This window comes from Pelobates fuscus, chromosome 2, assembly GCF_036172605.1.
Source record: "Pelobates fuscus isolate aPelFus1 chromosome 2, aPelFus1.pri, whole genome shotgun sequence".
NCBI classification, from domain to species: domain Eukaryota; kingdom Metazoa; phylum Chordata; class Amphibia; order Anura; family Pelobatidae; genus Pelobates; species Pelobates fuscus.
In genome coordinates this window covers 106,128,997-106,153,651 of record NC_086318.1, presented here as the reverse complement: position 1 = coordinate 106,153,651, position 24,655 = coordinate 106,128,997, and the positions used below count along the sequence as shown (strand labels likewise).

General features: G+C 42.7%; 2 protein-coding genes across 6 annotated transcripts in view; one reads left to right on the top strand and one right to left on the bottom strand.

The window, feature by feature from the left end:
- MED12L (mediator complex subunit 12L) overlaps positions 1-24,655 on the bottom strand; it is a 442,361-nt gene that overhangs the window by 173,050 nt on the left and 244,656 nt on the right. The window lies entirely within an intron of this gene.
- Positions 4,114-23,907, top strand: GPR87 (G protein-coupled receptor 87). Of its 5 annotated transcripts, none has more exons than XM_063442531.1 (3): positions 4,114-4,310; positions 13,994-14,084; positions 22,804-23,905. In XM_063442531.1, exons 2-3 carry the CDS (start codon positions 14,054-14,056, stop codon positions 23,817-23,819), a joined length of 1,047 nt encoding a protein of 348 aa, XP_063298601.1. In that variant the 5' UTR covers positions 4,114-4,310; positions 13,994-14,053; the 3' UTR covers positions 23,820-23,905. The 5 variants fall into 5 exon arrangements, with proteins under 5 accessions (XP_063298601.1, XP_063298603.1, XP_063298605.1 ...); XM_063442530.1 differs by lacking the exon at positions 4,114-4,310 and adding an exon at positions 5,022-5,379; XM_063442533.1 differs by lacking the exon at positions 13,994-14,084 and having other exon boundaries at positions 22,804-23,906.

Below are 24,655 nucleotides of genomic sequence, written 5' to 3'. Positions count from 1 at the left end.
AGCCCTTGTGTTAGCCCTCCAACCCCCATATCCCGCACATGGTCAGCATGTGGGTTCTCCATTAAAATAAAAAGCAGTGAGGACTAGACATGTGCAATTCGTTTCGGTCCGAATATGAATTCGGACGAATTTCGAGAAATTCGGACATTCAGGTACTTCCGAATGTCCGAATTGCCGAATTGCCGAGGTCCCGAAGTTCCGAAATTACCGAATTTCCGAAGTGTCGAAGTGCCGAAGTTCCAAAGTGTCAAAGTGCCGAAGTTCCGAAGCACAGTATTGCCTAAGTACTAATATACTTACCCAGTGAAAGAAGAAGAATGTTACATTGTATACAATTTTAAATAAAAATTATACAAACATAGCCAGGATTCACCTGTAAGCATTTGCAACACTTACAACAATCAAGTAACATACATTCATATAAAATATAAGTTACTTGGCCAGTCAGTGTAATGACAGGAATGAATAAGTAGATAACTCCCTAATTCCCACGGTATTAGGGAGCTATCTACTAAAAGGCTGAAATACCTAAATTGGTCTTTCAGCCAAATTTACGAATACAAAGTAAAGATTACTTAGTATTACTAAATTATGCCCCTACTTGCTATACCTGAGCGGTGGGTGGGGGCCCTAAATTATAATATGGGGGGACCTAATGTCCCCCCCCTGGCCCCCACCCCTGAGCGGTGGGTGGGGGCCCTAAATACTAATAAGGGGGGACCTAATGTCCTCCCCCCTGGCCCCCACCCCTGAGCGGTGGGTGAGGGCCCTACGGTAAAATAAGGGGGGGGACCTAATGTCCTCCCCCCTGTCCCCCACCCCTGAGCGGTGGGTGGGGGCCCTAAATACTAATAAGGGGGGGACTTAATCTCCTCCCTCCTGGCCCCCACCCCTGAGCAGCGGGTGGGGGCCCTAAAAACCAATGGGGGGGACCTATTGTCCTCCCCCCCGGCCCCCACCCCTGAGCAGTGGGTGGGGGCCCTAAGAAATATGTCAAGTCCCCCCCAGGTGACTAGGGGTCCCCAAACCCCTAGTCACGCCCTCCCCCCCAAAAAAAAATAAAGCCTTGCCCCGCCCTGCAATTAGGCTCAGAGCACTCTAATTGGTGACTTTAAGCCATCCAATAAGAGTGCTCTGACAGGTAAATGAAGAGACTGACAGGTAAGTCTCTACATTTACCTGTCACAGCACTCTGATTGGTTGGTTTGAAATCCACCAATCAGAGTGCTCTGTGTCATTTTACACAGCGTGGGAAAGTTATTTGGAATTTTCCCACGCTGTGTAATTTGACTCATAACTCTCTGATTGGTGGATTAAGTAACCAATCAGAGAGTTATGAGTCAAATTACACAGCGTGGGAGGGGGGTAGGCAGGGGGGGTCATTTTTTTGGGGGGGGGAGGGGGTGACTAGGGTTTTGGGTCCCCTAGTCACCTGCGGGGGATGGGACTTTTCATTAGGGCCCCCACCCGCCGCTCAGGGGTGGGGGCCGGGGGTGAGGACAATAGGTCCCCCCCTATTGGTATTTAGGGCCCCCACCCACCGCTCAGGGGTGGGGGCCAGGAGGGAGGACATTAGGTTCCCCCCTTAACAGTATTTAGGGACCCCACCCGCCGCTCAGGGGTGGGGGCCAGGGGGGAGGACATTAGGTACCCCCTTATTAGTATTTAGGGCCCCCACCCGCCGCTCAGTGGTGGGGGCCAGGATGGAGGACATTAGGTCCCCCCTTATTAGTATTTAGGGCCCCCTCCCGCCGCTCAGCGGTGGGGGCCAGGAGGGGGACATTAGGTTCGCCCCCCTTATTAGTATTTAGGGCCCCCACCCACCGCTCAGGGGTGGGGGCCAGGGGGGGAGGACATTAGGTCCCCCCCTTATTAGTATCTAGGGACCCCACCCGCCGCTCAGGGGTGGGGGCCAGCGGGGAAGACATTAGGTCCCCCCCTTATTCCAATTTAGGGCCCCCACCCGCCGCTCAGGGGTGGGGCCAGGGGGGAGGACATTAGGTCCCCCCCTATTAGTATTTAGGGCCCCCACCCGATGCTCAGTGGTGGGGGCCAGGAGGGAGGACATTAGGTCCCCCCCTTATACCAATTTAGGGCCCCCACCCGCCGCTCAGGGGTGGGGGCCAGGGGGGAGGACATTAGGTTCCCCCCCTTATTAGTATTTAGGGCCCCCACCCACCGCTCAGGGGTGGGGGCTCGGGGGGGGAGGACAATAGGTCCCCCCCATCATTTTACTTAAGGGCCCCCACCCGCTGGGGGGCCTATTTTTTTTTTAAAACAGTGAGCAGCCACAGGCTGCTCACTGTTTACTAGACATGCCCCTACTCGCGGTATAGCTTAGTATAGTTTACTTAGTATTAGTAAATTTGTCTGAAAGACCAATTTAGGTCTTTCAGCCTTTTGGTAGATAACTCCCTAATACCGTGGGAATTAGGGAGTTATCTACTAAGCAGCTGCAATAGAAGTGCCGAAGTCCCGAAATTCCGAAGTTCCGAAGTGATGAAATGCCGAAGTTCCGAAGGTGCCGAATTTCCGAAGTGTCGAACTGCCGAAGTGCCAAAAAAAATGGGAAGCCCTTGTGTCAGCCCTCCAACCCCTCATATCCCGCCCATGGTTAGCATGTGGGTTCTCCATTAAAATAAAAAGCAGTGAGGACTAGACATGTGCAATTCGTTTCGGTCCGAATATGAATTCGGACGAATTTCGGGCAATTCGGACATTCGGGTACTTCCGAATGTCCGAATTGACGAATTGCCGAGGTCCTGAAGTTCCGAAATTAACGAATTTCTGAAGTTCCGAAGTGCTGAAATGCCGAAGTTCCGAAGTGTCGAACTGCCAAGTGCCGAAGTGCTGAAGCGACGAAGTTCCGAAGTTGCCGAAGTCCCGAATTGCGAAAATTCTAAATTTCGGAATGCCGAACCGAACCGAAAATTTTCCCCATGCACATGCCTAGTGAGGACATCCTACTCACTTGCCCCATATTAGTGCAAATTAATTAAGTGCTGAGATGCTGAATGTAGTTCTTGCAAATTTCATTCAGGAAATCCATCTTGTGGGTGTCACAGTGACTGCCACTAGAGGTGGCATTATGTAGATATGTAAACACTGCTTTGCAGGGACAATCTATTTGCCCTAGAACCATTGAATTAAGCTGTAGTGATTCTGGTACCTTTCGAGTCCCTTTACAACATTAGCGGTATATTCACAATAGAGTAGGAAGAGGCTGTTCCCATCGTCCTTCTCAAGGGGCATGTCCCTAAGTATATCAATGTTGGAGAACATCTTCTAAAGTAAGAAGGTTTGTTATCATTGCAAATAATGATCTCATCCTTTTCAAACATCTGGTAGGTGTTCCTGGATGACCTACTTGTTAGCACGGGAAACATATCAGAGTGCGTAGGACTGAACACAGGCGTATCACATTCTTGTGGTCTCCATTCTAGAACTACTGGTGGAATTCTTCAAATATACAGCTTATTTCCATTATTTAAAGAAGAATTTACAAATTACGCTGTATCAGACTAAATATGCATTTTTAAAACAAGCACCAACATTAATTGCAACGCTCATAATGTTTTTACAAATCTTTCTTTTCAAACAGGTTTTCCTTCTATGCTCTCCTATTTTATTTGACTTTTTGCAAAACTAAAAATTCAAGATAATGTAAAATGTTCTGGTGATTAAATACAGATTTGAGGCACATTTACTGTGTGCACTAAAGGAGGGACACCACAGTTATTTGCAGAACTGCAAAGTCTTGAAGATGCTACAGTAGATATGGTGTTGTTAAAGTAAGAAATATATTAAATACTACTTTTTAATCAAACAAGGAAAGAAAGGTCTGAAAGTGAATGCAAAAATGTCATGACAAGTTACAAATACTTTCTATACATAATTTTGAGCCTATTATCCTGCACACATCCGCCCTACTTTCTTCTGCAAAGCACACCTTACCAATGACTGTTTAATTTTACGGGAGAAGTTCAGACTTGAACTGAATAATTAATTTTCAGGCCTGCTGTACACTTCCTTGTGAGTCACTGTCATTAAAGAGGGATGAGGGTTCTTTAAAGATAAAAGATTTCAGATTTTCCCAGCAGGTGTCCAAAGCACTTTAATCCTGCATCTTCTCTTCTGTTTCTTCTTCCGATGCAATGGATGCTTGTCGTTAGTTTTACAATTTAAATGGTAATTCTAATCATAAGTCAAAAATGACAGAATTATAGGGATTTCAACCAGCCCATGAAAGTATCTTCTCTGTGTCTTGTGTTCTCGACATAGAGAAATGAATCATGAGGACCACAATGAAGGTAAGCTGTTACTTCCTTAAATATGTCCATTTTGTTTTCAGTTTTTATACCTTATCTTAAAGCGAATGATAAGATTAATACAAAGAATGAGTAGGGGGGGGGGGGGATTAAAAATAGGGAAATAATATCTGAGAAACAGGTAAGATAAGGATCTAAACATTAAACAATAATCGCCGACAAGATAAAGTTCACAGTCAGGTAAATACAGGGATCGGTAAGTATTTACTTAGAGGAACAGGTATTCACCTGTCTTTTTAATCACTGTTTTACAAATGCATCAGAAACAAAATGCAGTTAAACAGTTGATAACTGAAACATCTCCAAATAGCAGATTCGGGCCTCAATTTTTGTTAAGTATCGGTTTTACTGATCTCGGAACATTGTTTAGATACAGCATAAAACAAAAAATATTTAATCTTGCAGAAGAAGAAGTTTTGTGAGTGTACAGATAAACAAACACACACAGCATGCAAGATAAACCTATTCACAATTACTCTGAACTAAGGAATATTATTAACCAACATGATTATTCGGACTTATAAGTAGTTTACAGGTTTGTTTCTAAAAATGTAAATGTCATGAATTCAAGATAACGTTTTTTTTTTTAATTCTTTAGTAAGGCATTTTATGCCATCTTTATTTAATCTTCAACGTAGACAGAAAGTCTGTTCATTTTTCCTTTATTGACTTGTTGTGATAACACAATATATTCATGATGTCATGTTTTATAAGGTTCCATTTTAGATGTTTAGTTTTGTATAATGTGTTGTGTTTTGTTTTTTTTGTGTATGAATCAAAATAGCTTCCGTGAAAGTTGTAACATGCCGCAGACCAGTGTTTTATTCAAACATCTCCTGCTGGCTTCGTGTTGGAACACGATAAGTTAAACGTGCTGAAAACACTAATGCCACAATACTTACAAACAACTGGGAGACTTGCATGTGCTTAGCTTCAATTCCTTTGTATGCGTTGCAATGCTAGTATCCACATGCACATACAAATTATACTAGGACACATCAGACACAACGGAACATTCGCTTCTCAAGCTAGATGCATGCACCGAGCAAAGGTAAGCTTTATTTTAACAACAATATTTAGTATTTTGGATACAAAGATTAATAGATTAGCACAGCATGGGGTCTATTCACTTAACAGTTTGTTACAGGAACAGGACTGCAAAATAAAGACTAACAGGATGTTGGAAAACCATCTCTAGTTCAACAGAGTTAGACTAAGTTTTCAATGTAATCAATAAACCACTTTATAAAAGTCTCTGGTAATTGCTGTATGACGCATATATATATATATATATATATATATATATATATATATATATATATTTGAAACATAGAATGTGATGGCAGATAAGAACCATTCAGCCCATCTATCTGCCCAATTTTCTAAATACTTTTATTAATCCCTGGCCTTATCTTATAGTTAGGATAGCCCTATGCCTATCCCACGCATGCTTAAACTCCTTCACTGTGTTAACCTCTACCACTTCAGCTGGAAGGCTATATATATATACACACACACATATATATCCGTTTAACAACTCTGTAGTGAAAATGTGAGTGGCTATAGCACAGGGGTGCCAAAAACGTAGATTACTAGATATTTGCAGAACTACAACTCCCCTGATGCTTTGCATGTCTTTAGAATGTTTTAGAATAGCAAAGCATCATGGAAGCTGTAGTTTTCAAACATCTGAGGCCATAGCACATTGTTCAGTAGTTTTTGATGTGTTGTTGGTTGCTAAAAAAAAAACTACTGGGGTTATTTAATAAACAAGGAATTGATAAGAATTGACAACAGAATTGAGATATTTTTTAAGTTAATTCAATCTGAAAAAATAAAAACGTTCATTTATCTATTTTTTGAATTCTCCATAGTTTACATAATAACTCAAATAACATTACACAGTTGCTTCGAGCAGCTAGGTCACTTTGGGGGATCTAAGCCCCCAATGGTGACATCACTGCTTTGTGTGTGGTGGCTCTGGCAGAAGAAATGCCAGGAGCCCTGGTCAGTGCTGTACTCTTGCACATGCGCAATACTACACCACTAATGTCCATGGAGGATTTGCAAGACAGCAGGAGCCCCCATAGATAACACATTTTTCCGCATAGCCGTCACTAGTGGCGTTTGGTAAAATTGACAAAACTTGACCGCTGTATATCCACATTTGGTGAAGTTTTGTCAACCGGAGGAAAAATACATAGGACAGCATAGTCTATCTTTAGTCTTATGATGAGGTCAGTAAAATTCCAACATAGTCAATGTGAGAATGTCATAAAGAAGATTTTCACGTTATGAAATACTCTTTTTATTGGAGAGGAGAAGGAGGGAGGGCGTAACAACGGACAAGATTCTAGAATGGGCAGAACACTTGTAGGAATTACTTTCTTTAGGGGCATCATCAGTACCATCAGCATAGCTTCCGTGCATACTGGACATGGACCAAGCCTGTAGTGGAAACATAGCTTGCTGACTTGGCTCATAACAGGGCATTTATTCAGTAACAAGTAAGCCTAGTTAACTTTGCTGAAATCGCTGGTAAAGTCCATATTTTATTTCATAAAACCTATCCATTACATGACTAAAATTGCGTTTTTACACTAACCTGAGAGCATTGTTTACTTAATGGAAAACTATTATGAAAAATATATATATTGACTATTTGCAGTTTAAATGAATATTTTCTAATTAGTTCTAACTGCCATAGTATTTTAAAGGACAACTGTAAACTTTTGTGTAATCTGCTCCCTACGCACATCACAGTCATTTATGTGATCCTTGGTTGGTAGCAGAGCTTGTGAGACCAAAGCTCACTCAGCTTTGAGGTCCTCGGAGCATGCGTCTTTGCACAGCAGAACCTTGGTCTGGTAAGGACTGCTCCAAGGCAAGGATCACTTATATGGCAGCTCTATGGGAGGAAACAGTAGGGGAGTTGACAGTTATCTTTTAAATTTAAAGGAACACTCTAAGCAACATAACCATAAAACACATTGCCGTGCTTATGGGGCAATTTTCCAAGCATCTGCAGTGGTCTGGTTTCTGGGTTTCTGCTTAAAAACAAGTGACCAAAATAGCAAAGAATCATAGCACCACAACCTGTACACCTGTACAACAAGCTGTAGTAGTTATGATGCACGTGTTCCTTTAAAAAATAGAGGGTATTTAATTATTCGTCTAGCTTCTATTATATTTCTGATAAAATTAAAAAGATTTCAGGGTCACTTGCCTAAGCAGTGCACATTAAAGGGAAACAATATTGCCAGGAAAGAAAACTTGTTTTCCTGGCACTATAGCTTCCTATAGTGCCTTCCCTACCCCGGGGGACCTAATGTGGATGCAAGGCGATGGCAGGGCTGGCATTAGTAATTCACCCATAGAAGTACTGATGCAAGCACGGCCATCGCTTGTCTGGTTACAATTACATGTTTGTGAGTCCACCCATTGTAAAGCGCTAAGGAATTTGTTGGCGCTATACAAATATAATAATGATAATAGCGTGAAGCGTGCAGGGTAAGGTACCAGGGACACTGCAGCCAGACCACTTCAATAAGCTGAAGTGGTCTGGGTGCCTATAGTGTCCCTTTAAGCTTTTACTAGTGATCCACATGATTTGACAGACTCACTGCTGTCTGGAAACGGCTCACATTGGAGGGAAGAGAATTAAAATAAGATTGATATAACCAACTTTACAAATTGTCATGTGTTAACATATTCTACAACATGTCAAAATGTATTAGTTCTCTTCTCCTTAGACTTAATCACAGTTCTGTTTTGACTCACACCAGTAAATCTATAATGACCTACATTTAAAAAAAAAAAAAAACGAAAACAATCTAAATTTTAGAAGGCTGTGGAAGGGTTATGCAAAATCCCCAGAAGACACAGTTCCTCTTTAATTCTCCCATGCCATACAGAAAATGATTGCACACACAGAACTCCAGAGCTGTTATTTAGTCAGAGGGTTTGACGGGGCTACTCCCGTGACACCAAAATTAGAGTTTGTCAAAACTGGCACCCAAATTGAAAAGTAAATATGCTTAGTATCTTATTAGGATCGAGTCCCTTCGAGCCTGCTTAAACACTCTTAGTATCTTATTATGAGAGTTGTTTTAAGTCTATATATACACATTCTCAGTAATAAAGAAAAGAAAATAAAAGACAGAAGGGTAAACCGTTTAGGAGATAAACCCCTCTGTGCAACGAGTAACCCAAATTAAACGTAACTTTTAATAAGGTATATATAAAAAAATGTGTTTGGTAAAAGTGGTAGGTCTCAGTTGTAGTGATTTTAGGTAATAATAGCTAGCAGATTTAGTATATCTACTGCTTATAATGAGAGATACAAATCCTCCAAACAAATAGAGTATAACAAATATATATAATTGAAAAACTATCCAAGTAATAATCATATGAAAAAATAATAATAACAGGAAAAATAAGTGTATAAATGTCCAATATTATCTCGCTGAAAATCAGTGATAGTTGGATAATTAAATGATGTATTGCAAAAGGTGAATCTAAGTTTGCTACAAGGTTTTGTAAGTGAAAGGATAGAAGTTACATTTGTAGAATGTCTTAATACCAGAGGAGGAGAAACTAAAATGAATAAGGAGATATAGTAGTAGAGCAAAGCCCTGCAGTAGATCGAAATAATAATGAGGATAAATAAGCTTATACTAAACTAGCTTCCCTGCTCTGCTGTGCCTTCGAGGGCACCCCTTACACATTCACATTCTCAGTGTCTAATTATGTCTGAGTCCCTTGAATTTTACAATAACAGTCTAAGCAGAAACGTTTATTTATAAGAAACCCATTGCGGGTTTTTTAAAGACTTAAAGGAACACTCCTGGATGACTTCAACCCCATAACAACTTTATCTCAGTGAAGATGTTATGGGAGCTAGAGTCACTGGAAACCATCCTACCTATATGGGTTAAACTATTTTTGAAAGATTGATTCCCAAAGTAGGTCCCCAGGTGCCAACAGCACTTCTGCCTGTCTCTTCCTCTGGTAACCATACAGTCCAGAAAAGTTTGTTTTGGCGACATCCCCAGCCACCTAAGCAAATATCCCTATTATGTACAGTGGCCAGAGGTGGCTGGCAGGCAACAAGGGACCAACTTCAGAGCTAAACCATTCAAAAATGATCTACTTTGGAAGATAAGATGGGACCCAGGTTCTCCTGCCATCAAAATAACTTAATTGAAAGGAGGTTGTTATGGAGTGGGTGTGTTCCTTTAAGATATGGTGTACAATGAAACCAGAAATCACATCTACAGACTATAGAACGTTTTCTTGTGTACAAAAGCTCAGAAGGTCCTTTAAATAGGTATAACTGGAATATATAACCATGTAGACAATTTAAAAAGTATATATCAACCACATCAAATATAGGCACATTGCAAGCACTGCATTTACCAAATATGTATTGTAAAACAAATTACCCCTATTGAGAATACACATTACAATTGTTAGTGTGATAAGATAATTAGAACATAATTAATACACCTATAATCTCAGTAAGGGATCATGAAGCGTCTCAGTCAAATATATATCTGCATTAGTAAACGTTCTGTGCTTGCTTGTTGAACCAATGGTATGTGCCGGGGATGGCATGTAAGTGAAAATAAAAAGTCAATAATTATTATTATTATTTTTAATTAGCATAATGAAAAGTTAACTAAAAATGAACCTCTCATTGAGCTAATCTTTCCCTTTTTAAACCAATCATCAAAAGTGGAGCGACTGTTCATATAAAAACCTCACAGAAAATATCTTTAAAAACTGTGGGTATTTTCTGTGCTTTTTCACTATATTCCCTTTTTACCGAATAATCGCACCACTGTTGGTTTTTGCTTTGACCTTGATTGGTGTGTTGGGGAGGATAGCGCACTACAGTGCTACAGCTACTTTAGTTTTTTTAAATACACTGTTTTACACTTATATTCATTAAAGGGACACTCCAGGCACCCAGACCACTTCTGCCCATTGGAGTGGTCTGGGTGCCAACTCCCACTACCCTTGACCCTGCAACTGTAAATATTGCAGTTTTCATAAGGTCTCATCCCGCCGGCGGCCACGCATGCACAATCGGTCTCCCCCGCCGGCTGACGTTGGCGGGGGAGGAGCGTGGGCAGACCCTGAACCACCGCCGAGGGACATCGGCGGTGGTCTCAGGTAAGTCACTGAAGGGGTGGGAGGGAGAGGGGACCTGCAGTGCCAGGAAAACTATTTGTTTTCCTGGCACTGGAGTGTCCCTTTAAGATTAATGTTTGTATACTATAACAGTAGTACACTTCACGTTTTTTATTAGGACACTTTTTTTTCCTTTGGTTGTACAAAACTCTAAGAAGTTCCTCTTTAAAGCTTATTGTAAAAATGAAACCAGCAAAGTCTTGGCTGAGTAACTATAACTACCGTATATACTCGAGTATAAGCCGACCCGAATATAAGCCGAGGCCCCTAATTTTACCCCAAAAAACTGGGAAAACTTATTGACTCGAGTATAAGACTAGGGTGGGAAATGCAGCAGCTACTGGTACATTTCTAAATAAAATTAGATCCTAAAAAAATTATATTAACTGAATATTTATTTACAGTGTGTGTATATAATGAATGCAGTGTGTGTGTATGCAGTGTGTGTGTATGAGTGCAGTGTGTATATAATGAATGGAGTGCAGTGTGTGTATATGAGTGCAGTGTGTGTGTATGAGTGCAGTGTGTGTACAATGAATGCAGTGCAGCGTGTGTATGAGTGCAGTGTGTGTGTATGAGTGCAGTGTGTGTGTATGAGTGCAGTGTGTGTGTATGAGTGCAGTGTGTGTGTATGAGTGCAGTGTGTGTGAGTGCAGTGTGTATGAATGCAGTGTGTATATAATGAATGCAGTGCAGTGTGTGTATGTGTGTGTGCAGTGTGTGTGTGTGTGCAGTGTGTGTGTGTGAGTGCAGAGCATTGGTGGGGGTGGGCATTTTATTAATTATGATTTAATTATTATTTTAATTTTTTTTAATGTTATTTTTTTAGGTAACTATTTTTTTATTTTATTATTAATTGTATTATTTTTTTTTATGTTATTATTTTAATATTTTTTTTTTATTATTATTATTTGTTTTGTTATTAATATGTTTTCGTCCCCCCTCCCTGCTTGTTAGCTGGCCAGGGAGGGGGGCTCGCACTCCCTGGTAGTCCAGTGGATGGGCTGTAGAAGGGGGCTGTCAGGAAGCTGTAACTTACCTTCACAGCAGCTCCTGTCAGCTCCCTTCTCTCTTCTCCGGTGCGTGCAGCTCCCAGGTCAGCTCCCTCTGCAACTCTCGCGGCCGCGCGGAGCGTTGCCACGGTAAGCCGTGGCAACGCTCTGACCCCGCGGCTCTCGCGAGAGTTGCAGAGGGAGCTGACCTGGGAGCTGCACGCACCGGAGAAGAGAGAAGGGAGCTGACAGGAGCTGCTGTGAAGGTAAGTTACAGCTTCCTGCCAGCCCCCGGTCCATGTCTGTATTATGGCAATGAAAATTGCCATAATACAGACAACTGACTCGAGTATAAGAAAAACTCGTCTTATACTCGAGTATATACGGTATTTACGTGATGAAATAAAACTCTCATCAATGTCAACCAGTCACTGCCAAGCTGAGAGGTGATTGCAATTGTGGCACATCAACAACTGCAAATCTGCCATTAAAAAATCCCAACATGGGGGCGGAGCCAAGCAGCAGAGCAGAGAAGTCGCATGGCGCTAAAGCTCCAGCGATTAAAGCTTAACATCACCCTACCTACCTTGTTAAAACCGTCCAAACCGGCTGCAAAAAAGGAGATAGGAGAGCCACTATGGGACGAATGTCCAAAAAACAGAAACCCGATCAGCCGAGACAACCTTGACATCAGAGCCATGTGGAAGCAGGCCCACGGAGCAACTAGGCCCAAGATGGCCGACCACGCGGAGACATACTCCGAAATATCGGATGACTACTCCCTGGGGGACGACACACCCGGCTCACACGAGTTCACAACGCCCGCAGCCAGGCCTGTGAACCCCGATACCGCACCGGTAACTACAGCGGTACTCAAAGGCCTACGAGCGGACTTGCAATCCACAATCCAAGCGGATATGGCAGCCCTCCGCGCAGACCTTCACGGCATAACGGGAAGACTGGGTGCCATGGAAGGCACCTCGGCAGCGCACACTACCCACCTTGCCTCCATGCAGCAGGAGATCGGTGGTCTGCAAAATAAAAACGAAGAATTTGAACGGAGGTTTGCCGCCCTGGAGGACACACGACGAGCAGCCAATTTAAAAGTATGGGGAGTGCCGGATGAAATCCCGGTGGACGAACTACCACACCTTGTACGCAGGCTCCTGACGAATCTGCTGTCTCCGAGACAGGCCAAAGCCATAAGCCTGGAAAGCATATTTCGAGCCACAAAACCGGGCAGAGCCCCAGCAATGGCCTCCCGCGATTTGATAAAGCGATGACCATAGCAGCAGTTAAAAACTGTATCCCATACAAATTCGAAGAAATGTCCCTCACATTTTTTGTGGACCTTACTGGCGGCACTTTGGCCTGGAGGAAATCTCTAACACCATTCACCACCCTTCTCAGACAAAAGAGCATACCGTATAGGTGGCGCTTCAACCGCTCCCTGCTCATCCTGAAGGGGGAGGCCAAGCATGAAGTCTAGGACCTACAAAGCACTCAAGAGTTATTACTCACGCTGGGACTGCCTCGGGACGCTTTGCGCTGCACAGCACCTGCAGAATCCACCGGATTACGGCACAACTGGGACCCTGAAAGAGTCACCACCTTCGTACCACGACAGCCCAGACAAGGATCCTCCGACACAGTCGCTACATGAGGGCCTTCAGAAAAGAGGCTATGGTGACCAACTATTACCAGGACTGTTTTACCGTAAATATATGATACTATAACTCCTCAGTTAATGTTTAATGTTTCACTGTTCCTTTGCATGTACCTAAAGACGGGCCACACACTAGGCATATCAGCTGCGTACACACAGGCACATCCACTGAACAACCAATTATAACAAGTAAACGCACAACACACAGCTGTGCCTGCTCACCCCTAATACGAACTATCGACTCCAGCGAAAGCAACACTTTAAAACCAACTCATTAACCTCAGAGGCGCAGACTCAGCTACCACGGACAACACGTAGAGACCCCTCTACGCCTATACACACGCTAAGTAACACCTATGACATACAACACAAAATAAAATAAAATTGTGCAATGTTCATGACGCCATGTATGCTGATGTACCTGCAAATATGTTAGCACCAGCTGCTGTGGCGGTGCGGACGCAATGTATATTATATGCACGAATAAAATAAAGAATAAAAAAAAAAAGTGTTAGAAACACAAAAGTCAGATTTTTACCAGAAGGTGCAATCCAGGATAAAAAGTAACCGAAAAAAGTCACAAGACTGACTCTAACCTTACTCCACATAATAAATTCCATCTGCTATTATCAGTACTGATATCAGAATTTTTTTTTTTAGTTAAAACGGCAAAGAATGCAATTTGACAACATTAAAAACAATGAATATACAAAAAAAAAATCCCAACATCCTATATAAAATCCAGTGGCTTTGCACATTTAGTTCTTAGAAGAAATGGATAAACAGTTACATACATTCTCCCATTTTTCTAGAGCTGACAAGAAGAGTATCCTTGAGGAACTTACTAAAGAGTGTTTCTCTACACCAAAGCAATGGAGTCAGATGCTGACAAGAATTCTCCAGGTAACTAATTATATCGGAACCTTAAATAAAGGTTTCCTTACAAGAACCCACCTCTAAAATATTAGCCGGACCCTCTTTGGAGACCAAATTCCTTTGTCCCACTTTTTTGGCTTGGTTTCCCTCTCTGTTAGGAATGCATTTTGGTGTGTATGCAGTTATAATAGAGTTTCACAGTAATAAAACTTGTAGCAACATGTGTCTGTAATAAATTACTACAAGAACTGCATTTGAACTGTAAAGACCTAACCTATGGGCACACCAAGGAAGTATTTTGACTTAGAGCAAATTAGTTGGACAAGGGCAGTAGCATGGGGTGATGGTAGGATTCAGGGTTTTGTTGTTTTTTAAAATCATTTTCATTATAATCTCTCTTATTGGATGTGCCACTGCTCACTGATCATACATGTCAATTCTTACAACACCCTCAGCAATTAAATTAAATTCTAGTCAGCAAGCAGTTAGTTTCATTCCTGGAAACCATCATGGCACTGATGTTCCACGCATGCAAGCAGTAACCCATGCCACTGTGTTCTTAATCCAGTCTACAATAAACGCTGAAGATACTGGGTTGCAATAACTTGCCATTGAAATGTAGCCCACTAAGGGGAAAACAGGAACGTGCTTGTGCTAACCCATGCACCATTTCCTTTTCCATCACTAGACACTTCAATCAGGGCCAATCCTAGGGTCACAAATGCCTGGAAGCAGAATTATTATTTTTTGTGCAGACATACATGTTTCTATGTTGACAACTCCCATTCTCTCTCTATAAGACCACCCTTTTTTGCAATCAGACACACACACTCACTGACAGACACACACTCGCTGTAATTGTGTGTGTGTGTTTCTGTCAGTGAGTGTGTCTGTCACTGAGAGTGCTCGTCAGTGAGAGTATGTGACTGTCAGTGAGTGTGCGTCTGTCAGTGTGTGTTTCTGTCAGTGAGTGTGTCTCAAATGAGTGAGAGTGGGTGTGGGTGTCAGACACAAACTCTCACTGATTTGAAACACACTCACTGACAGTAAAAAATTCCCACTGACAGTCACACACTCTCACTCACAGACAGACACATTGATGCACCATCTCAGTGATTTGAAACACACTTGCTGACAGACACACACACTTACTGATATGACACACTCACTAACAGACACACACTCAAACATTCACACATTTTTCTTCTTTTTTTTTTATCTCTTCCAGCCTTCCTACCTTTGGGAGAGCTGGTGTGGGTCCTCTCCCTGAGGTCCAATGGGGAAAGGATGTGCTCCCTGGGGTCCAGTGGGGAAATGATCTGCTCCCTGTGGTCCAGTGGGGAATGGATGTGCTCCCTGGGATCCAGTGGGGAATGGATGTGCTCCCTGGGGTCCAGTGGGGAATGGATGTGCTCCCTGGGGTCCAATGGGGAATGGATCTGCTCCCTGGCGTCCAGTGGGGAATGGATGTGCTCCCTGGGGTCCAGTGGGGAATGGATGTGCTCCCTGGGGTCCAGTGGGGAATGGATCTGCTCCCTGGGGTCAAGTGGTGAATGGATCTGCTCCCTGGGGTCCAGTGGCTCTTGTGTTTTTCAGGCTCCTCACTGCTCCCTCGTGATGTCATATTCCTGTTCCCTGCATCACCAGAGAGGGAGCAGTGAGGAGCTGGAAGAGCATCAGAATTCCCTCACTGCCGCTACCTGCCTCCATTTTATTATTCTTTTATTTGTGTGTAGATTGATGTACAAAGGAAAAGGGAAATTTGATGCACTGCACCAGCCTACCTCCTCTGTCCTTCCTTCCAAATCTGCAGCATTAGAAACGATCTTTAAAGTAATCACATCTATCACATAAACGTTATACCCTATGGCTTGCACGGCTCACTATCACTGAATCACTGAATGGGTTAAAAACTGGATCATTTATTAAAGGTTTCTGATAGGTTGTTTGTAACGTTGTAAAAGACTGTGCAAATTACCACCTACGTGCTGTGTATTCATCTTAAACCAACACACCCAGATGGGTTGCAACATGACTGGTGCAATTTCCTCTCACTGTAGAGATTATGCTAAAATCCCAGGGATTTACTGTCAGAAGGACTTGAAATATAAACCTGGCCAAGACGTGCACACTGAATGCATTAGACTAAATATTTACTAGGGAAAATAAAAATTGCACACTGGTATTGCACAGGAATAGAGAATAGGTATATGCTGGATGGTATACATGTTCAATGCCCTTTAAAATGAATCAGTTCAATATACCAGGATTGTTCTGGGATTAGGTATGAAACCTGTATTTCATCAAAAAATATCCAAGTTTATAAATATCAGTGTTTAAATATTCTGAAATATTTAGCGAATACTTTGAACAGGGTGATCGTGCATTGCTTTCACTGTGGTTCTTCAAATGTCAAGTTGATTACATTGTGTTCTGCAACAGTGTAAACTTGGGTTATTTAATTATATATTAAAATATTCAGCTAATAAAAGCATTTTATACACAGCGAACGCCAATAGTAGGTAAGTCTGGTATTTTGCCACTAAATGCATGGCATAATTTATTAAATATAAACCAAGATTAAACAATGTATCCATGTATAAATCCATGAATCAATATTATATGCACTTAAGGGGGTGCCCAAATCGAAGGCGAAGGTGATTTTTAACACCCAGGCGTAATCAATATATCAAAACAATAAACATCAGAGCCTACACATAATGCTAGAAAATATACATTACATTTAATTTTCAATTAAAGTGTTTAGCTCTTATATACTATATGTAAGGTGATGCATAACAGATTGCATGTGTGTTCCCATGAATAAACCAGGAAGGAAATCTGATCTTACCATTTTGTATGAAATGCATTGCTTAGCTAAAGAGGGTCTTGACATCTAAACAATTATAGATGACAGGTCCACTTTAAATAAAATTAAAAATGTGCTGTAGCAAAGTAATTTGATGTTTTGATTGACATGCTATTTATTCCCCCTCTGGGATTTCCTCTCACTTGGTGAAATACCAGGTTAAAATGTCATTATTTCATAACCTGCCAAACAGTTGTGTAATCCAGCTGTGATTAGGTATTTTCTCTCTCCTGTGTCGGTTTAGTTTATTTGAGCAACACGCAAAACATTACCTACCAGGCAGACACAACCATCTCTAAGCTCTAAATGGACAGATACTGTAACTGATATTATAGAATAACATAGTTTTACTTCCAAAGCATTACACAATGATTTCCAAAGCGTTACACTATATAATAATAATTGGATGTAAACATGTTAATATTTATAGCAATACCGTAACATGATTTGTGCAGGTTAATAACATTGTATGGGTGTTTTATTTAAAATAGTATGATTAATATATTAGTGTCCTTTGAGTGTAGATGTAGTGGCAGCTGTAGAGTTCATTAAGTGTGTAGAGTGAAATATCGGCACTAGGTTAGGGTAAGTGGGGACTCAAGATGCAGCATTTTCTGTGTCCACAGGAATTATTTGGAGCAAAACATTATACCTTTTTATGTAATGATTTTGGTTTGCCGCAAAAGGTAATTTCTTTTTTTAATGGGTCTATAGCACCACTGCATGCAACTAATATCTGTAGTCACTCTTCAGCATGCCTGAACTGGCCTTCAGGCAAACTGGGCTAATATCCAGAAGGGCATGATAGCCATGGATGAATCAGTGACTCTGCAGGGGCATGATCTATACATCAAATCTACTTCATTAACCCCTTAAGGACACATGACATGTGTGACATGTCATGATTCCCTTTTATTTCAGAAGTTTGGTCCTTAAGGGGTTAAAGGGACTCTATAGTCACCATATAAAAGCAAGAAAGACAGGTCCCCCAGCCTTCCTTCTTGCTTTTATATGTACTTTCATTCATTAAAAAAAAATTTCGAGGTGTTTTTATGTTAAAAACTTACCTCCGTTCCAGCGCCGAGCTCCCCGCTAGGCCGCGCTCCCTTTTTCGTCAAAATGACGAAATTGCGGGGCCCAATAGGACGCTTCTCACAGAGAAGCGTCTTCGCGATGTGGTGCGCATGCGCGGCTTCGCGCTGCACCAATCGCGTTCTTCATAGAGCCGCCCTATGAAGAATCTGAGCGCTTTACCGCGCATGTGCGCGGAATGCGCGTTCGCGAGCTGAGCTGTCTGACTGACAGCTCAGCTCGCTTTCTAAAATTATCAATAAGGGGGGGGACCTACTGTCCCCCCCCGGCCCCCACCCCTGAGCGGCGGGTGGGGGCCCTAAAATTATCGATAAGGGGGGGACCTACTGCCCCCCTCCCGGCCCCCACCCCTGAGCGGCGGGTGGGGGCCCTAAAATTATCAATAAGGGGGGGACCTATTGTCCCCCCCGGCCCCCACCCCTGAGCGGTGGGTGGGGGCCCTAAAATGATCAATAAGGGGGGGGCGACTTACTACCCCCCCCGGCCCCCACCCCTGTGCGGCGGGTGGGGGCCCTAAAATTATCAATAAGGGGGGGACCTATTGTCCCCCCCGGCCCCCACCCCTGAGCGGTGGGTGGGGGCCTTAAAATTATCAATGAGGGGGGGGAACCTACTGTCCCCCCCCGGCCCCCACCCCTGTGCGGCGGGTGGGGGCCCTAAAATTATCAATGAGGGGGGGACCTACTGTCCCCCCCCGGCCCCCACCCCTGAGCGGTGGGTGGGGGCCCTAAAATGATCAATAAGGGGGGGGACCTACTGCCCCCCCCCCGGCCCCCACCCCTGTGCGGCGGGTGGGGGCCCTAAAATTATCAATAAGGGGGGGACCTATTGTCCCCCCCCCGGCCCCCACCCCTGAGCGGTGGGTGGGGGCCCTAAATACAAAGGGGGGGAACCTAGTTAACCCTTCCCCCCCCAAAAAGAAAATATCTCCCTACCTACCCCCCTCACCCTAAAAATAATGAGGGGGGACCATTAACTAAACCCTGTAAAAAAGAAAAAATGAGATAAAATCAACTTACCATTCGATGTTTTCTTTCTTCTAAAATCTTCTTTCTTCAGCCCCAAAAAAGGGCAAATAAAAATCCATAATAACCGACGCAATTAAAAAAAAAAAAAAAAAAAAACGAGCGCAAAAAAAATAATCCATCTTCACCCATGGAGGGCTCCGCGCAGACTGAGCTCCGTAGGGCGGGGGAAGGCTTATAAAGCCTTGCCCCGCCCTGCAATTAGGCTAAGAACACTCTGATTGGTGGGTTTAAGCCAATCAGAGTGCTCTTTGTCATTTTACAAGCGTGAGAAAGTTCTTTGGAATTTTCCCACGCTTGTAAAATGACACAGAGCACTGTGATTGGATGGATTTCAAGCCATCCAATCACAGTGCTCTGTGTCCTTTTACAAGCGTGGGAAAGTTCTTTTGAATTTTCCCACGCTTGTAAAATGACACAGAGCACTGTGATTGGATGGATTTCAAGCCATCCAATCACAGTGCTCTTTGTCATTTTACAAGCGTGGGAAAGTGTAACTTCAAAAAGAACTTTCCCACGCTTGTAAAATGACACAGAGCACTGTGATTGGATGGCTTGAAATCCATCCAATCACAGTGCTCTGTGTCATTTTACAAGCGTGGGAAAATTCCAAAGAACTTTCCCACGCTTGTAAAATGACACAGAGCACTGTGATTGGATGGCTTGAAATCCATCCAATCACAGTGCTCTGTGTCATTTTACAAGCGAGGGAAAATTCCAAAGAACTTTCCCACGCTTGTAAAATGACACAGAGCACTGTGATTGGATGGCTTGAAATCCATCCAATCACAGTGCTCTGTGTCATTTTACAAGCGTGGGAAAATTCCAAAGAACTTTCCCACGCTTATAAAATGACAAAGAGCACTCTGATTGGTTTAAACCCACCAATCAGAGTGTTCTTAGCCTAATTGCAGGGCGGGGCAAGGCTTTATAAGCCTTCCCCACCCTGCGGAGCTCAGTCTGCGCGGAGCCCTCCATGGGTGAAGATGGATTATTTTTTTTGCGCTCGTTTTTTTTTTCTTTTTTTTTAATTGCGTCGGTTATTATGGATTTCTATTTGGCCTTTTTTGGGGCTGAAGAAAGAAGATTTTAGAAGAAAGAAAACATCGAATGGTAAGTTTTTTTTATCTCTTTTTTTTTTTTTTACAGGTTTTTAGTTAATGTTCCCCCCCCCTCATTATTTTTAGAGTGAGGGGGGTAGGTAGGGAGAAATTTTTTTTTTTTTGGGGGGGGGGTTAACTAGGGTCCCCCCCCCCCTTTGTATTTAGGGCCCCCACCCACTGCTCAGGGGTGGGGGCCGGGGGGGACAATAGGTCCCCCCCCTATTGATAATTTTAGGGCCCCCACCCGCCGCACAGGGGTGGGGGCCGGGGGGGGCCGGTAGGTCCCTCCCTTATTGATAATTTTAGGGCCCCCACCTGCCGCACAGGGGTGGGGGCCGGGGGGGACAGTAGGTCCCCCCTTATCGATAATTTTAGGGCCCCCACCCGTCGCTCAGGGGTGGGGGCCGGGGGGGGGACAGTAGGTCCCCCCATTGATAATTTTAGGGCCCCCACCCGCCGCACAGGGGTGGGGGCCGGGGGGGGACAGTAGGTCCCCCCCTTATTGATAATTTTAGGGCCCCCACCCGCCGCACAGCGGTGGGGGCCGGGGGGGAAGGAGAGTAGGTCTCCCCCCCCCCCCTTCAACCACTTTGTGTGCTGATAGCCCGTCTGATGCATTCACCCAGAATGCATCGGACGAGAGGCCTTTTTAGGGCCTCTGAACTCGGAAGTCCCTCTGGTGGCCGTCTGATTGACTGCAACAAGAGGTGTTCCAAGCTTTCAATGTAAACACTGCATTTTCTCAGAAAATACAGTGCTTACAAGAAAAAGGCTCCGGGTAGCTGTAGCACTCACCTGAACAACCTCATTAAGCTGAAGTTGTTCAGGTGACTATAGTGTCCCTTTAAGCTAAAGTTCTTTTGGTGCCTAGAATATCTCTGTAATATAAAGCGGCACTGTCATCCTGAACTTACCTCTCCCCAATCACTTCTTCTTCTCTCCCTCTCTCAGTATCTGTTCTTCAATTCTTCCTATCTGCCCTAGTTTTCTTTAAAACATAAGACAAAGTAGGGACTGTTTTGTCTTATGTATTTTTCCTACGCTTGCCCAGTTGACCCAGGGGAGGAGCAAAGTCTTGTCTGTTTCCTGTGGTCAAAGCAATTTTCTCACAATTCTTACCTTCCTCCGGCTGCTTCATTTGGCGTTCAAACGCTGGTGAAACTACCGAATTCGTCCTAACAAAGTGAGAACAGTTCGTCGATTCGTGTTAGGATGCAATTTGGCTGTTTTTGTTGGTTCGCATTTCATTTGAATGAATGAAACTCTGATCCTATTCATGTCGCGAGTAGATAGCTCCCTACTTCCCACAGCATTAGGGAGCTATCTTCTAAAAGGCTGAAATACCTAAATTGGTAATTAAGGGATATTACTACTCCTGCCCCCGGCCCCCACACAAAGTCTCCCCCTATTGTACTCACGGGTGGGGGTGGGGGGACAATAGGCAGTAAATTGTCCCCATTGTCATTTCGAGCCCTCACCCACTGCTTAGGGGCGGTGGGTGGCAGTAGGTCTCTCCCCTCCTATTTTCACTAGGGCCCCCACCCGCCACTTATGGGTGGGGGTCGGGAGGCAGTAGGTCCTCCCCTCCCTCATATTTTCACTAGGACCCCACCTGTCGCTCATGGGTGGGGGCTGGGGGGACAGACAATAGGTCCTCTCCCCCTATTTTACTAGGGCCCCCACCTGCCACTCATGGGTGCGGGCTGGGGGGGAGGCAGTAGTTGCCCTCCCCATTGTTTCTGAGGGGGACTTATTTTTAAAGGTGCCCCACTAAGGGGCACTTTATTAGAATGTTGGGGGGTCTTTTTTTATACAACGGTGAGCAGCCACTGGCTGCTTGCTGTTTAGTAGACATGCCCCTTCTCGCGGTATAGCAAGTAGGGACAGAAGGAAGATTGTACTCTCCATTATTTACTAATACTAAGTAATCTTTACTTAGTATTAGTAAATTTGTCTGAAAGACCAATTTAGGTATTTCAGCCTTTTAGTAGATACCGTGGGAATTAGGGAGCTATCTACTCGCAGCACAAATTGGATCGAATTTTCATTCATTCAAATGAAATTCCGATCCGAACAAAAACTGTAGAATTTCGTCCTAATACAAATGCACAAACTGTTCTCACTCTGTTAGGACGAAATCTGTAGTTTTGCCAGATTGAAGCAGCCGGAGGAAGGTGAGAATTGTGGGGAAATTGCTTTGACCACAGGAAACTGAGCGGACTTTGCTCCTTTCCTGGGTCAAAGCTGGTAAGCATAGGAAAAAATGCATAAGACAAAACAGTCCCTACTTTGTCTTATGTTTTAAAGAAAACTAGAGTAGATAGAAAGAAATGAAGAACAGATCCCGAGAGAGGGAGATAAGAGGAAGCAATTGGGGAAAGGTTAGCTCGTCATGACAGTGCTGCTTTAACAGTCTATCTGCTTTACACAAATGATTTTATTCTCGCATGGAGTTATTTTTAAAAAAGAACTTCAATCAAGCCATGTGTCATGCAAGTAAAAGTACTTTGGAAATAGGTTCAATAATGTAAAATGTGATTTTTATATTATTTATAGTAATACGTAAAACTACACGCTCACTGTAATTATTATTAATTTTTTTTTATTTTATTTTTACCCTTATCCATTACTAAAACCCAATACTTTTTCTTTCATAGGACAATCCTACAATAATGAAACTCCTCCCGGAGGAAACTCGACAGCTTTTCCTGAACTTCTGCGAATCATGTTTCCTGTGCTGTACCTGGTGATTTTCCTTGGTAGTGTCATGCTAAACGGACTAGCAGTATGGATTTTTTTCCACATCAGGAATAAAACCAGTTTTATTTTCTATCTCAAGAACATTATGGTTGCTGACCTTTTAATGACCGTGTCTTTTCCATTTAAAATTATATACACGTCTGAAGTGGCATCATGGAATTTCGATGTCTACTTCTGTAAATATAGTAGCATATTGTTTTACACAAGCATGTACATCTGCATTGTGTTTCTTGGATTGATAAGTATTGACAGGTACCTTAAAGTCGTAAAACCGTTTGATAACTCTAAAATATACAGCATCAAATTCACAAAGATTGTGTCGGCATGTGTTTGGCTCTCCATGACTTTGTTTGCCTTACCAAATGTCATCCTTACAGACAGCCAACCAACTGGAGACAATGTAAATGACTGCACAAAATTTAAAAGCCCTATAGGAGTGAAGTGGCATGAAGCTATTATTTATATTGATATGTTTATATTCTTCACTGTGATGGTTGTGTTAATCGTTTGCTACATTTCAATATCCCGACATATCCAAAAATCCAGCAAACCATTCATCAGTTGCTCAAGTCGAACGCGGAGACATAACCAAAGCATACGTGTCGTCGTAGCTGTATTTTTTGTCTGCTTTTTGCCCTACCATCTATGTGGAATCCCCTTTGCATACAGTAAATTGGATGAGATCCTAGACAAACAAGTCTACAAGATTTTACTCTACTGCAGAGAAGCAACACTCTTCCTGTCTGCATGCAATGTCTGCCTTGACCCCATCATTTATTTCTTCATGTGCCGATCATTTTCTCAGAGGTTGTTTAACAGATCGAACATTAGATCAAGGAGCGAGAGCATTCGTTCTCTTCAAAGTGTACGAAAATCCGAGGTGCGCATATACTGTGAATATACGGAGGTTTAAGCTGGGTATTTCATTGTATGATTACATTTTATGTATATAGTGATGAATAAAATATTACATCTGTTTTTTAAGCTGAAACATCTGTGTGTTTGTAAAGAAACTCAATTATACAAATAGCAAAATACAGATTAAGCAGCATATGTCTATTGCTTTCAAACAGCAGCCAAATACAAACAAAATTCATCAGATCTTGTTTCAGTTTTATAAAACTTTCAAATTAAATTCAAAATAAAAACTTAATAGCTGCGGAATAAGACAAAAGATTTGAATAATTTACCTTTAAATATTACTGTGCAGTAAATGAAAATGCATTTTTAACAACTAAATTGTATTTTGAGAATGAATACTTATTTTCAGAGCATTTTTATGGTATACTCTCTAAAAACAGAAGTTGTAGGAATGTACAAGAACCCCACTCCCAGTAAACTAGAGTACTAGAACCGTTGTGTTACTTAACACTGACAAATAACTTGTGGGATAGTTTTAGACTTTGCACGTTTTGCTTATAAATCAGACACTTACGTTGAATATTTAAATTAAAGCACAAAAACATTTAATTATGGTAATTTCAATGTAGTAGATGACAAGAGCACGAGGAGAGAAGGAAGGAAAAAATCATGTGTAAGACCTGACACATTACAGACACCAGATAGAATCTACATAAACCCCACATCCTCCATAGACAGGTTTATCTGAGACAATGCAGGTTTAGAATATATCTGACCAGACAGAGGTTTCGTTATGACTTGTAAAATAACAATTTTGCTGAAGGATACCAACAGCATATTCTTCTTAAACACGCCAAGCACAAAAACAATCTACTCTTCTTGCAAAGG